This window comes from Indicator indicator, chromosome 26 (assembly GCF_027791375.1).
Source record: "Indicator indicator isolate 239-I01 chromosome 26, UM_Iind_1.1, whole genome shotgun sequence".
Lineage (NCBI taxonomy): Eukaryota > Metazoa > Chordata > Aves > Piciformes > Indicatoridae > Indicator > Indicator indicator.
Genome location: NC_072035.1, coordinates 8,379,139 through 8,395,384, shown reverse-complemented (window position 1 = coordinate 8,395,384; position 16,246 = coordinate 8,379,139). Strand labels below are relative to the sequence as shown.

At 42.7% G+C, this 16,246-nt stretch overlaps 1 protein-coding gene across 5 annotated transcripts in view; it reads right to left on the bottom strand.

Moving 5' to 3' along the window:
- The window catches only part of PITPNM2 (phosphatidylinositol transfer protein membrane associated 2), a 70,935-nt gene extending 64,935 nt beyond the window's left edge, over positions 1-6,000 (bottom strand). For all 5 annotated transcript variants that reach the window (XM_054392717.1, XM_054392718.1, XM_054392719.1 and 2 more), the window contains exon 1: positions 5,923-6,000. In XM_054392717.1, coding sequence (XP_054248692.1) covers positions 5,923-6,000 — 78 coding nt within the window. The remainder of the gene's footprint in view (positions 1-5,922) is intronic.
- Between the last annotated feature and the right edge of the window lie 10,246 nt (positions 6,001-16,246).

Below are 16,246 nucleotides of genomic sequence, written 5' to 3'. Positions count from 1 at the left end.
TCCTGTATTAAAACCAGCCCAAATTTGAAGTTTAAAATGTTTTAGGGTTTGGGTTTTGTTTTGTTTTATTTTGTTATTGCTTTGTTTGGTTTGGGGTTTTTTTGTGTTATAACCTTATCTGAGCCTTGTTCAAGTTTTGTCAGAAAAAAGAGCACAAGTGAAGGCAACATAGCTCAGCACTCTAAAATCAATCTTTTTTTGTTCTCCACTTGGTATGGAATAACAGTCAACTTAAGAACTGTTCCAGGATAACAACTACAAAACAAGGGAAAAATAAATTCAGAAGTGATGTTGGCTATTTCTATATCTTTTCTCAAAATAATAACCCATACAGGTTTCACTGTCACCTGTGCAAGTCTGGTAGCACTGAATAAGTACCTTTACCACCCTTGTTGCCAAAGTGAAGTAATTTGGAGTGTTTTACACTCATTTTTTAGGACACAAGCCCTCATGATCTCAAAGAAAAGGTTATGAAAATCAGAGGAAGAAGAGAGAATGTAGGAGCCACAGGTTTTTAATGCTATGGCACAGAAATTGGCAGAAAAGCTTCAGAGCAGGATTTTGCTTTTAGACTTGTGAATCTTCCAGGGTCTCTGGAGCTGTCAGCAGTGTCACCTGCTTTTAAATTTAAAGCATATATGTCTATCTGTCCAGATGGCCAACGTATCTGCAAACGAAACAAAAATAATCAGCCATCCAGTTCTTCAGTGTCCAGAGATGAAGGGTTAGTTTGTTTTCCCCCACTCAATCAATCTTTCACCATCTGCTGAGCCTGCTGGCAATTGCCAAGCATAACTAACAGTTTAAGGGCCACGGCTTTTGCACTGAGCTGTCAGGACATGACCTCAAGAATTACCACCACCAAGCACATTTAAATCTATTCTCTACCTGTGAGCTACACAAATGAGAGAAAACAGGACAGTGCAGAGGTCTGGACAGTGAGATGATGGACAAATCATGATCTTTTGGAAAGGAGAGAAGCAACTCAGGGTACTCCTTCAGCAGTCACACCAGGGGAGTACACTACAGATGCTTGGAAACATGCTCTGATTTTTCAGGAAAGGCAATCAATGCAAAGCTCTGAGGGACTGTAGAAGAGAAAAGACATGAAGAGGGCCCAATTCCCAGGATCCTGCTTGAGCTCAGCAGACAGTGCTGAGCAGACAGGTAATCTTCAACAGATTGCCTCCAACAGGATCCAGAGTCCTTCCCTAGTCGTGGACCCTCTAAGTGCTGAATGACAAAGTATTAATGCTATTAGCTTATAAGGATGATGCAGCATCTTAAATGAATCTCATCCTCAAGAGGCAATCACTAGGTCCAGAAGAATATTTTTAAAGTACACTGTCTTTGGAGGAAGGTCACAAGTACTGGAGAGAAAACTGTGTAGGGAAAATGAGGACTGGACTTATTTGCAGCAGGGAAAGCAAGCTATGCACACCAATATAAAAATGAGACCTAATAACAAGAGGAATTCTCTCATCTTATGAAAGGGTCAGAAGGGCAACGGTCTCTCAGAATCTCATGGCATACGGAGCCGCAGTAATGAATGGTATTAAGATGATAAATGGACTGACCTTTTTCTAATAACATACTGATCTTTGTGACAAACGCATTCAGATCTTGGAACACAAGCTTTTATGAGATAGAGACTTAACACTCAAGTGTGAGAGGGGGAGGCATACAGCAAGGCAGGTCCCCTAAGCATGCAAGAAAAGGAAGTGAGTGTTCTGTTCCAGGAAAGGCTAGCTGTTTGGACACAAATATGCAAGACACTTAGAACAGGAAGAATTAAGGAGCTCTTTAGTAAAATCTATCTGATGTATAAAAGCCCTTCTACCCCTTGTGCCTGCCAGGCTTCGAAGCCCTGGCAGAGACAGAAATATTGCACATGCCTTTGAGTTGATGTGCAGTCAGATGCTGAGGATAGAGTCCTTGGCTCAGCACTTCTGCAGGAGGAAAGAAATCCCTGCAGATGCTTACGAACAGTTTGTGCTTCATGAAATTCATTTTAGCACTCATCTCTAGCTGCTATCTGCTTACATTAGGATAGGAGCCTGCAGTTTCCCCAGATCAAAGAGCAGCTTTCCCAGTCCTATGGGCAACTTGCAAGGTTGAGCTTATCTAGAGATCACTCACCCCTGGATGCTGGCAGGCTTTTAAATGTGTGTACAGACATGAGGAAAAAGTCACACTACACATAACTCATCCAGAAAAGAGGGACAAAGAACTATTTCACTTTTTTGAAGTATTTTGCCTATTTTTTGCACACACACACACAAAAAAAAAAAAGAAAAAGAAAAAAAAAAAAGAAAAGGAAAAGAAAACAATACCCAACTAGGTCACATTAGGAAGGTTAAGATCACTGGTTCCAAGCTCAGATATAAAAATAATTATGTTTTACTTGGGATAGTAAGAAACAAAAACTCAACAATGATTCATACAACCCTCTTGTGCATATGGAAAAGCTAAGACCTAACTGCTCTGCAGCAAGGGCTCCCAACCTGAAGACAGTGACAACACTGAGTGAGAGGTTTCCCATGAAAATAGAGGTATCGATAGTCTGAAATTTAATAGAGAAAAACAATTCAGCTGAGATCTGCTGGGCTTCATGCAAGTCAAGGGTACATTAAGTCCTTTGCTGTAATGTAAAATTAACTTATTTATGGAAGACTTTAAGTGCTACTTAAAGTACTGAAAGCACTGTCTCTGTAGATAATATTTCAGAAGCTAGTAGAAAAACAACATTTAAGAGACTTCTTGCTCCCTTTCCCCCATCCTCAAATTAAAAAAAATAAAATTAACTCAGCTAAAAAGCAAAGCAGCAGGCCACTCACCTCAGCTTTCACAGCTTTATACACCAGCCTGGAGAACTTTAAGAGGAATTACAAAGCAACGTGGGCATGCATTCAATGATTTATTGCATGCCTCACCTGCCTAGTGGCGCAGAGAACCAACAGAGATGCTGGATTATATATGGCACGATTTTAATTCTCCTGTCCAGTAAACATAGGAAATATGAGAGTACAGCCTGTTCCAGTATAATGGAAGGATCCTTCACTACTTGGGCACAATGCTGCTTATATCAATCTGGTGGAAATTTTTGTTAAGACTTCTAAGAAGGAGGGACTGTTCTCTCATGAAAGGAACTTCCACTGCAAAGCAAAAACCTCCACGAAAACATCTGTGAAAAAAAGTTCACAGTACTGCAGCTTGGGTCTAAGCATCCCTGGCCCTTGGGGCTTTGAGGCACTGCTTCCCCAGAAAGGATTCCCAGAGCAGCTGCGTGGGCCAGTTGCTTCATCCCTCAGGCAAGAAGGTCCTTTTGGAAAACTTTATTTTTGGATGATGCTATAATCTAGGAAAACTATTTGATTGATCTTAAAAAAAAAAAAAAAAAGCAACTTTATACCAACTGCTTTAGAGTTTAATAGGGATCTTCCCTGGTGTTCTTGAGGTTAAATGAGTGATCAATTTCACGTACCTGCTTAAGGCTCTCTAAAACCCTTGAGGAGTAATTGTGCCATATCCTTTCTACTTTTGGAAAACTGCTTCTTGTGAGACCCGGCTGACTAGTGTCTGCAGCAATGACACTGAACCGTACGAAATAAACGTCTCTGAAACGAACCTTTTCCTTTTAAGAATTGCTCCTCTCCTCAGGAACTACTTCAAATCATTCTGCCCTACATTTCAACCAAAGATTTCTAAGAAATGCCTCTGCATTGCAGTTTTATACAGATATCTCAGCTTGTTCCCCTGAGAGGGTTCATCATACGGAACTTGCTTCTCCTGTGGCCTCTTTAGGCATTTCCAAGGAAAAAACAAGAAGACAGACATGAAACGGTTTCTCATGCTCTAAAACAGAAGTCATGCTCCCCATTGCCCTCTCCCCAGTGCCTGTCTCAAAGACAAAACCTCCACTTTTAAATCACACTGGGAAAAAAAGCACACTTGATACCACAGTCCAGGAAAAGCTTCCACTGAAGCCTGCAGGAATCTTTCCACCAGTTTTAGGAAGGGTTGAAGCAGATGACTACCAAGAAACAGAATATAAACTCCATGTTCCACCCTAAGTGGGATTTCTGGTTTTGTTATTTCTTTTTTTCCCAAACTTGAGCTGACAATAATATTTCCAATAAAGAGCACGGCAACTTTTCCTCTTCTACTACTTTCACACATCACATAGTGAAGTCACTTGCTTGTCATGCACTTCTTTAGCTCACCTGGCTCTTGGGCTACCTGCAGTGCTTCTAGCTTACCCCTGAGTAACTGGAGGGAGATCAGAAACCTGACTTGAAGCAGGCTATTGCACCTGATTCAGGAGGAAACTTTACTTTTCAAAATTAAAGCAGGTTGAAGCAGGGTTGGATGGCAATTAGGAGGGGTAGTTTCTAGAGTAGCTTCCTCAGCCAGTGAACTTCCCTTTGCATGAATGGCTTATTAGGTTTTAATAATGGCTTATCATGTCCTCTGACATTCAGATACTGCCAAAAATCACTGTCAAGTGACCAAAATGGAATCCAGTGTTCTGCATTAATGAAACAAAAGTCAGGATTTTAACTTCTGAAAATGAACAGCAAATTCATCCCCCTGACCAAGCGCTCCACACATTACAGGAGACCTCTCCAGACACTCCCCAGTTAATGATTCATCATCCATTAAATCACAAGGGCTCCTCCTCCTTAATCAGATCATTCTCCCATACACTCTGATGCTCACTGAGAATTCTGCATCACTAATACACTGCTTCCATCCACCTGCTCTTTATTCAAAACAGTTGAGCCACATTTGGGAGAAAAAGTTGTAATAAAATAAACACAGTAATATCCAAAGCAGCTATAGCACCAGGAAAAGATACACACAAATGAAGCCACCTAAGAAAAGGTGTTTACTCCTTTATGCTAAACATCTGAAAGACACAAAGATTACACATTTGTAGCAGAAAAAGGAATGTGACTGTTATTACTGGAAAGCACACACCATACACGGTTTTAACAGACAAGTTCAAGTCCCTAAGTCCTTGAAGGAACACAGTTGGATGGCTGAGGAGATATGGGGAAGCTGTGCTTTTACTTTACTTTTTGAGGTTTGGGTGGGCTGTTTTTTTTCTCTGAATTAATTTTAGGTTTTATGCCTAAGTAGATTTTTCTAGCATCGCTTCATCTGCAACAGAAAGCAGAGTTCTACTGAAAACTCAATATGAGATGTGTGTATTGCTGGATGAGCAAAATTAAATTTTATTTAAAGCGTGGGACAATGAAATAACACTTCAGATTCATTTCCTTTTAAAAATGTTCCTGGTTGGATTTCAAATACTGGGAGAATATGGGCACAGAGGATTTGAATTACAAAACCCCAACATTTTAATTAACTGCTTTATTGAAGACAGGGAATTCAACAAAAATTCCCATCAGTATTCAGAAGCCTATTAAAAATAATCTAAGTTTTATGCCTAAACTGATTATTATCTGTTCCATAGCAGTACATTAGGAAGGAAATATTACATCTACATCTCCCCCCCCCTCTAAATTCAAATTTATGCCTTTCGTTTACCCTCTCAAATAGAATAGATTCTTTCTTCCTGATAAACAAGCACAAGCCTTGCAGCTGGAACTGCCATGACTTGTAACCACAGGCAACCGAGAAGCAGCGGCTGCTTTAGCCCTGCAGCTTGGTCTTGCCCAAGTTGGTATCAACGTGCTTTGGCTCAGAGCTTCTTTCCATGGGAACAGCCTGTCCGCGAGCCAGGTAGGTCAAACAGAGGTTCTCTAACTTCAGGATAAGAGGAGGCAAATCATAAGCTGAAGTTGCATTGCTTTTTCCTCTCCTGCTCCGTTGTAAGTGCTCAACGAACCTCAAAATTAAGACATCCAATTCTGCAGCAATACCTGAACTCATCAGATGGGCTGAAATGTTACTGACCTGTATCATGTAGAGCTGTGCAATTCGATATTCTTCCACGCTCATGGGAAGAGGAATACGATATTCCTTTATGAGCATTTTGGAAAAAAAAAAAAAAAAAAAAAAAGCTTTTGTCCGCTCAGAAACACAATCCAGAAGCTTTTAGTAAAGACTCCTTAAACAATGGCAAGCAAAGGCATTGAAGATCCCTGAAAGAGAGAAAAGAGCAGAAGACAGAAGCAGTCATTTTCCATTCTTATTGCAGAACATCCTATTAGAAAACAAACCAAAACAAACCCAAAGCAACAGGCAAACATTAATTTTTGTAATAGCTATAAGCTTAACAACAGAGAGAAGAATCCCTGGAGTGCTCCCAGACCCTTGGTATCAGATTGAACAGAATCTTTTAGAAGAATTTTGATTTGCTTCAGAGGATACCATCAAAGCTATTACCCTCCTGACCTTTGCCACCGTATCAATCAGACTTTCATATGCCACAGCATCTCCGTGGATGAGCTGTGACAAAAGCTCTAACTAAATAGGCAAACCTGCTGCTGCCAGACAAAAAAAGCATCTCCCCAATGTCAGCAACACACCAGAGATGCATCCACTCAAAGGTACCAGGTTTTATCCTCTCACATTCATTCAGGCAACAAGAAAAGGCACTAATTAGACTTCCTCAGCCCTCAGTAACACCATGATGAAGAAAGTCATTTGGATTCTAACAATAAAGACAGCAGAAATGTACTTTTCTTCCCTGCTTCATTCTGAAATACTGTCTTGGTATGGTCTCTTCTCTTTCACCTCCAAAGCAGTCTACAGGCAAAATCCTCCTGCCACTGATGTTGATGCCAGACTCATTTTTACACTCCTGCTGCGTAAGAATACAGCCAAAGATCAAACTGCAACAGAAAAAAAATTACCCCATCATACTGTACCTCATGGCACTTTTAGACTTATTGCTTAAGAATACAGGGAATAAAGAATTTACTACACCAAGGTTTAAAGCAGTAACTACTCAAATATTCTTAAGACTCCCTGTAGACTGTGGATAAAGAATAAAATCATGTAAGTAGGGAGGGTGGGAAAGATAATTAGTGAAGAAGAAAGGACATGAAGCAAAGCTGTCTGCCATCAGGCCATGACCAGCACTTGTTTGGTTCCTTCTCACCACTAAAATCCACCTTTCTGCTCTGCCTGCTTATTGGAAGTCTTCAGGCACAGCTGCTGGAGCAACAACAGCCCCAAACCCTATGGCTGGAGAAAAAATAAATACAGAATAAACCCCACCAACTTATCTAGTGGATTAAACCACAGTCTGGGAACCAGGAAACCACAGAGCTATCAACAAGGCTCAGCACTGCTCGGTGTTTGCACAGCACTTCACCAACCTTTTACAAGGTTTAGAGAGGTTAACACACATGCCTATGGTCACAGAGCAACCAGGGACAAAATTCTGTATTTATAACCCAGGTCTACTGACTTGCAATCCATGCAGCACTCAAAGTCGAAGCAACATCTCCACCTCACAGATGAGCAACGTTTCTGCAGGGGCACGGCTCACCCCAGGTGAAGGGTTTGGCTGATCCAGGAGCAGCCCCCATGCCATGGTGCTGTTTGATTGCTTTCCTTTGATCATCTCATTTTTAATTTGGCAGTAAAGCCAATTCACCCCGGCCCGACTCTTCTGGAACAGCTATCTGGCTGGTGCTGCATCATCTAAACAATTTATTTTCAAATTCAATTCTCTGTTTCATTTTATTGCTGTCAGAACAATCTGTGTGTGTTGAGGGAGGGGAATATAAAAATCTTTGCCATGGCAAACCCTGGAGAGAATAACTGGGGGAAGACTGCACTGCTGTGCCTATCCACAGAAGTGTGTGCATCCACATCAGGATTTCCATCAAACTAATCTTCCAGAACAGGTGGAGACACTCTCTTTAGGTGGTTTTTAATTAGTGTCATGGCAAAGGGCAACTAACCACCACAGGATGGATCTCAAGGTCTGCATTGGTACAATGCTGGGATTCTAACTCTTGGAGATAATGGCAGTGGGACACTCAACTTGTGTTGAGCAGTTCGTTATGCTTTAGAGATCTTTGAAAATTAGATTTAAAAACTCCTCTCCTCCTTCCCCAAACGCTCTGAAAGTGATTCTGCTCCCACCATAAGGACATCAGTCACGTCTGCCTTTGCTGCTTGCTAAAAACAGGATATTTCTATCGACTGGGAGAGATTAATAAAACAAAAAAAAAATAGAACCTTCAAGCAATAAAGTGGCAGGAAACCTGGACTAAAATGGAAAAAATGTGTTTATAATGAAGTGCCAAGCAGGTAATAATTCATAACACCAAGACACAAGAGGGCTTATTGTATTACATGCTGAAAACCCAACCATTTCAGCCCCAAGCAGGCACAGCAGCAGCATCAAAGCAGCTGGCATGTGGAGCATGTCTGGCCACAGCAGTGGCTCCTGCTTGGCTTTTACCACAACTGAGGTTTTGTCGTAAACCTCTTCTACTTCCCTGCAGTCAATGTTTAAAAGCAGTGTTTTGGCACAAGCCTGCAGGTCTCCAGGCAGCAGCAGTTCCTGATCATGTGCCCTTTGGAAAGGCTAAACTCCTCTGGCAGTTGCCCACTCCAGCTACAGAACCAGTCCCTGCAAGTTGGGTTGAAAACAAGCCTGGAAACACACTGGGCCAAACACACTGAAGAAAACTGCAACCTCAAGCCATCAGGAAAAGGCACCTGCAATCAGCAGCCTAACCCTGAAGGAAGCACAAAGAGAACAAACCTGACTTGTTTACCTTATTTTTTTTTAAGCTATTGACTGCTTTAAAAAAAAAAAAAAATCATATATCAAGATAACTTTCAGCCTTTGAGCTGAAAATAACCTACCCTAACTTTTTAAGAGCAGGGAAGTCCAGGTGGCAAACCATGAAAAACAAACACGAAATTTCACCACATTCAAATCTTGGGCAACACCATTCCAGGTGGGACAGAGGTGACAAGATTGCACTTTAAGGTGAACCACTGAGGATGGCAGCATCCTCCCAAAGTCTTGAGACTTAATGAATCAAAGCTCATCAAGACCACTTATAGAATTGTTCAAACAAAGCAGAAGTTTGTTGGCAGACATGATGGCTGCTATGAATAGAGGAGAAAGCCCTTCTGGAAGCAAGTGAGCCATGACACAGATTTGGAAAAAGGGTGTCAAAACACCAACTGTGTCCCTGGCACCTACCCACATCCAGCCAGAGGTGTCTGAATGGAGATGCTCAATGTGCTGGGACTAGCAAGCAGCCAGCGTTTTGAGGGCAGGCTGGATTTTGGTTGTTCAGTCACGGGTCACCAAGATGGATTTTCTACAGCTTTGCCAAACCCTCATGGCTGCACAACTGGAACCAGTGGCAGCCCAAGGCTGTTTGCAAAACTCAGCTTGCAGCCAGCTTCTCTCAGCAAGTGATGAGGCAGGACATTTCCAGCCTGGCTGCTGTTTCTGCTGTAGCCAAGTGGCACATTTGTGCAGGCCGTTATTCAATTTATCCATGGAGCTGTAGTAACTGTGAAAGCCAGGCACATAATCTTATACCTCAATTATTTTAAAATCAGGCTCTCAAAGCAGCATAATTACGCTGCAGAGTCAATATCCTGCTGCGATGAGTCAGGTCCACCTCTGAGCCACTGCTTCAGGCTGTCTGCAGGCTAACACACAGTGTGCTGATTTTAACAGTTTCCCTCACAGCAACAACAACAAACTTTTGATGGAAGTGCCCTTTCTATAAAGCAGAGAGGACTATCAGGATCTGCAGAAGCTGAGCAGATCAAGAGACTGAACAAAATCTCTCCATTCAGTCCATGAACTTGGTGCTCGGCATTGTCACTTCAGGAGCTCCAGGGCCAGCCTCCCTCTTACTAAATGAAGTAGCAGAGGACCGATGACAGCTGACAGCTTGTAATTAAGGACTAAGAGTTAGTGTGTGGAGGGTGTTTAAGCTGTGCTACTGGAGTCCTGGAAGCCAAACCCCAGCCAGGCTTCACAGGCTGGCCCTGAAGGATATGGAAATTAGGTATTGCAGCAAAAATCAGTGCAAGAGAACCACTCATGGCAGTGGCTTCAGGCTACAAACAGGCTGTTCCCACTCTGTTCCCAGCTGTGCTGTTACAGCTCTCTTAGTGATCACCTCAACAACTCATTTCTGACCAGCTCATATTTTCCACGTCCAGGTTGCTGAGCACAGGCATTTTAGGGCTAGAAGGAGCTACACCATGACAGCAACAACCCACCATGTGCCATGGATGCTATTTCATGTTTTCAACAGGGAAGAAAAGGTCCCAGACAGAGAGCATCCGTAACGAGCTTTTTCTAGCCTCATGCAGGAGCTTCATTTTATACTACCATGGAATTAAAACACTCACCCTAGACTGAAAAATCCCTCATAAAGGGTCACAAAGCAGCGAGCAGCAGAGGCAGCCCCTGTTCTTAGGGGTTCTTAACAACCACTTAGGTTTGTGCTGCATTTTGAAGGTGAAAAAAAATCTCCTCTAGGAAAGGCCACACTCATGAGCTGAAGATCAATACCCTTGACTCAGCTTTTGAATGATTCTCCTTGCAATATTCTCACATAACCATGAAATGAAACATAACAAACAGAAACAACTCTAAGGAAACCAAGCCTAATACATAATAATGACAAAAGGATGAGCAAAGGCATTATGTGGAGACCTCACTTAACTCCCTAAAGACTTTCTTTAGGTTCTCTATAGCTCCCATATCCCCCAAGAAGATGACTCCTTGAAGAAAGGAGTAACAAAGAGATCTTAGCATAGGTCCCAAGTCTATCAAACAGTTGGACTCCAGGAAGCAACACCAGGCTTAGCAGTCCTGCCACTCCCTGTCCTGCAGAGTTCCCTGAGGAAGGATTTGGTGGCCTGCCATGACTGGAAGCACTGCATACATATTGCACCTGGCTTTATTTATTCCGGCAGAAGCAGCAGCATGAATGGGAAATGGATTCCTAGGACCTAGGTCAGCATTTTTTAAAGGCAGCCTCAACACTCACACCTTGATTAATGTGGCACTCTACCTCCTGGCCCCAAAGAAGTCTTGCTCAGCTTTATCCATCCAGAATACTACTGCTGCAAAGACCATTCCCTTTATCCCTCACTCTGATCTCATTTGACCACAGTGTACCTGCCCCTCGGGAGAGGATGTCCATCAGCAACTGCATAACATTGCTATTGTATCCTCCTCAACCCTTGCTCACCAGTGTTGTCTATCTGACTCGGCAAGGGCTGCAGCACAGGCAGTTACTGATTCACCACATGGACCAGCATGGCCTCATCCTGCTCACATCCCACTGTTGTCTCATCAGGAAGCGCTGTGGGATAGAGAGGAACTTTGTGTGGGGTGAATGTGTGATGCTTAGCACAATACAAGCTGGAGCACAAATGCCTGACCACATGAACAACTCCCACGATGTAAAGGTCAAGAAGGAAATGCAGTTTGAGAGGTTTCCAAGCAAATGTATATCGAGTGTTTGTATTTCATCCTTCCCTTCCCACCCCTCTTCATCCAATCTTACCAAACTGATCTTTCCAGTGGGACTGTTTCAAGCAGCATTCACACCGAAAGGTTAAAAAAAATCCCAACATTTGTACTTAGTAACTTTGGGGCTACCATTTTTTGCCAAAACACTGAACACTCCACTCAAAACGTTCTCTTACACACGTATGCAATAAACTGAAGAGACAAAATGAACTTCTTAAAATCAGCAGTTCTCAGTTTCATAATCAAAAGTTAAAGCTCCTAAAAAGTGCACTGTTCACATACTCACTGCTTAAAGGCTACTGTGTCAGTAAGTCATGTTCTTCATGACCGTAATCAGACATCTCATCTGTTACATCTTATCAAACACAGCTTTTTATGCAGATGCTTGCAGACCCGAGTTTCATGACTGAGCCTAGATCACATCTAACAGTGAATCAGCAGCTCATGAACGTTTGCACGCACTGCAAAACCACCACACGGTCCCCTCCCAGCACTGGAGTGGCTGCAGCAGATGGTTGAGGTTGGCAGATGAGCTGGAGGAGCTCCCTGGGCCTGCCTCCACCCCAGCCTATGACACAGTCAGAGAAAAAGGAAGCAGAAGAGGAAGAGGAAAATGCAATGGCATGTGGAAATCAATTTTCCTCAGGTGTAAACCTCAGGATAAGCTCAAAAGATACCTCAAGTGCAGATAGGATGCAACGGGCTGAGGCTAAAGCACTGCTTGGAGCAAAGGAGTCGCATTTACAGTGCTTGATCTTTTTGCCATTATTAGAGACAATTTGACGTCACTTATGGAATTTAAGAGCTCATTGTAAAGCAGACGTTTATTATAACAGAAGGATGGAATCAGGCCAAATGCAATACAGCTACACTGGAGCTATTAAATCTTGTTATAGTTGACTGGGCAGCCAAACACTGGCTTGAAGCAATGAGAGGGAAGAGGAAAAAGGAAAAAAAAAATTAACACTACTCCAAAGCATACACACACCCCCCCCATCTTTTGTCTTTAAACATTTTTATGTTTTCCTATTTTTCATTCCTATTACTCCTTTAACATTTTGGGAGAACACTTTCTTCCTTTTATTCTGCTCTGTATGTAATGCTGCAGTGCAAAGCATGCCAGCCCTCACTATTTGCATGCTAACTTCAAGGGGACAAGGTGAAGCCCATCAGCTGAACTTTGGCTGGAAAATTAACTTATCGAGTCCTGCCATGCCTGGAGGTTATGCACTAATGAACTAATAAAGAAGCCATTAAAAGAACTAACATGCACACTGAAGTCACAGATGAGTTCAGAGGGAAAGACAAAGGGAAAGACAAACCAGCCTCTAATCCTCTTGCTGATGCTGGGGATCAAGCTGAATATTACAGAGACCACCCCTGGAAACTAAAGGTTAAAAGTTTCCAAGGTGCCTGCACAAACAGAGCAGCCACAAAACCCAGTGTCCTGTGGCCTGCCACAGAGCCGGATGCCCCTGCTCAGCTGAGCTAAAGGAACTGGGCAGAGCCTACTTTCAATGGGTTACTTTTAGTCCAGCTCTCTCAGCATTACACACGCACATAGCATACATCTATCTGTATTTATATATTTTATAAACAGCCATACACACACACACACAGAGAGAAAAATAAAGGCAGCACTGACAATGTGCTAAATGCAGCATGGTGGCTGGAAACGGACATAAAATTGCTGGCAGCTGAGTAAACTACTGCAAAGGAAAACCTGTGTGATGCTACAGGCAACACACAGCGTTTTACTTTGACTGGTGGCACATGTTTTAGGTGAAGGCCACTGCCACACAGAAACCTGCATACTCTGTGGGCAGCAGTGGCAGGGAGACGGGATGGTGGCCAAGATTAAAAAGCCCAAACATCTCTAATTTCCAGGCTAGCCTCCCTGAGAACCTATTGCATTTACACTTCACATCTCAGGGTGCTACAGTCTCTCCTGCTGACAGAAATCAGGAAGAGAGTGACCAGAAGTGCTCCTGGTGTAGTACTCACCAGTTGGTCATCACTTGACTTGTATTAAGCAGTAAAAAGCCAACAACAAACCTAGCCATGCTCTTCACGTCCCAAGGACCAAGCCCCTTTAGCTAGCTCCTAGCATAAATGCTGTAGGTGAGGTATTGAAGAAAGACCAAGGTATGACCTCACCTATCTGAGGCAAGACACTACTCCCACCGTGCCTTTTCTCTTTGTATTACTGCATTGGAAATTAGAGGCTTTTTAATACAACAACAAGAGTGGGAATTCAGGAGAGCTCCCACTCTTTAATCTTACAAGTCACTAAGCATGAAAATAAAATTTCTTTCCTTCAGTTTCTTGAGAGCAGCAAGGCAGAAGTGCAAGAGCTCTGCTAACTGCTGGTGATAAGCTCACCCAGAGGGTCCTTAGGTACATCCAGCTGAGCACAAACACAGTGCCATGCTCAGACTTGCTTTGAAGACAAATGACCTTACAGCTAAAACCCACTCAGGAAATAGGACTGTTTATCTTTTTAAAAAGATAAAATTAGGAATGAAGAAAAGCACTTCAAGCAGCAGAAACAAGGAATTTCAGCATTTCCAGATTGTTTACAGAAGTAAAAGACTTTTGCTGTCTAACCTCAATTATCCTCACCACAGGTCAAGCCCTTCTCTTTGTGTGCTAATCTCAGGAGAGGCAGCAACTGTGTTCTTCCACAATTCCTCTTTTTCATGTTCAACAACGTACTTGATGCCTCTCTTTCTTGTCTTTCTTCTTCACTCCTTCTCCTACCAATCTGCACCCCTACAGCTGGTGTGAGCCATACCAGTCCTAAAGAACAAGAAGGATAACTTCGTCTTTCCTGACTCTTGTTCACACACTTCTGTGGTATTCACCAACAGCTTGGAGCAGTTAATGGCCTCTCAATCCAAAACCCTCTGCAGCCTTACCTCACCTGCCTTAGAATGGCAGCCACACCACTCATTTCCCATTTTATAGCTTATTCACGGGTCTTTGCACTCCTCCAAATTTTACCCCACTTCAGGCTGTTTCTCAAGGTAATTTTGAATTTTTATCTCCAAATACTTGCAGATCCACTAAACCTGTTTTTGAAGACACAAAAATGTCACCTGGGGATTTGAATCAACATTGGAGGGACTCTGGATTGCCTCCTTAGTAACTCTGTTCAACAGCTACTCCGCTTTTTCAGTAGTTACAGTCTAAATGGAAATAACATTTTATTACCTCATTTATGCAAATATCATGTGGAAAAGGGAATGAACATTCATAGCTGGTTGTAAAAGACTATTTCATAGAGGGGAAACACTGTATGATTGCAAAGCCAGTGTTGTAGCACTGTAATACTGGTTTCGTTAGGCTGAGATTTGCCTTGCCTAAAGGCAAAATAGGGACAGAGAAAGTAAGTCCTACTCTATCAGAAGCAACTTGTAATGACACCTGAAATTCTTGCATGGGAAGCAAGACAAACACAGCAGTGAAGGCTGATGAATAATGTTGAAAATGAGATTGAAAGTAAGAGGCCATTTTGCACAAGAGCAGTAGATGTTTAACATCTCTGTTGCGTCTTTCATCCGTAACACCAACAGATTAACAAGGTTTCTGTGGCTGTGTAATTTCTTTGGAGTTTTGATCTTGGAAGTAATTACACTAAATATTTCATAAGTGCCTTTGAAAGTTTGGGTTGTGGGTTTTCAGGTTTTTTTAATAAAGAAAAAATAATTGCTAGCTGCTCTGAGAGTGCAGCAGGATAATGAAAGTGCACAGATAATCAATAGCCATTTTCAGTTCATTATTCAGCACATTTTGGCCTGGTGTTATTTCTTCCCCTCTACCCTTCCATATCCCACATACAGAGTGATGTAGCATTTTTAAACCATCAGATCTTACTGCTTTTGCCAATCATCCTTAATGCTAACCACAGCATAGAACTCCCAGCCTCTAATATCACCTACATAATTTATAGGTTTCCTCAGCTATACAGATTGCAAGCTGAGACAGAGGAAGCCAAATGCAACTATACATATCAGAGTGGCAGAGCTTCTTCTTTGGTCTGGGTAACAAACTACTGGGTAATTTCTGTGGTTTACACCTCAACTTTAAGAAGTCTAAGGAAGAGTAAAATTTCTGGCTTAAGTCACTTCGACAGTCCCCAGCTCAAGGGCCCCTGGACAGGTTATTCCAGGCTCCTCCATGGGATGCTGCCGTGGGGCTGCTGATGGGGCCAGCCCTTGTCTTTGCCCCAGATCCCAACTGCTGCACTGGGGCCACAGATCCACCTTCCTAAAACTCAGGATTTTTGCAGGTTTTTACAGGACCTGAGGTAACACATTCCAGGAAAAGGGAACACCACTGCATCGCTAGTGGTAAGGACTGAATGGAGTCAGGGTGGTTCCAACCAGGGGCAGAAACATTTCCATCTCCTGCTGAAGGAGGAGACACCGTTCAGTCATGCCAGAATTAAATCAGGAGCTCTCTGGAAGCAGAAGAAAGTCCTCCTCAAAGGAGGCCAACACTTGCCTCTACCTTCCCAATGGAGAATACACATTTGCAAAACAACTGAGAATGAAGTGGTTTTAAAGCTCTAAAAGAAAGCCCCTACACAACATTCGTTCATCTGACTGTGAAGCCCCAAGGCTGGCCCAAGCAGCCTAACCTCAATGCCAGAGGAGTTATTTTTCCATTACGCATCCAGGAGGGATATACATCCCAGTCACGTCTCCCACAGAGTTCCTATAACGACAAAGACAATTCCTCCCTCTAATAGCTTGGTGATTCATTGCTGGAGAGCTGCTGGCTGCCAACATT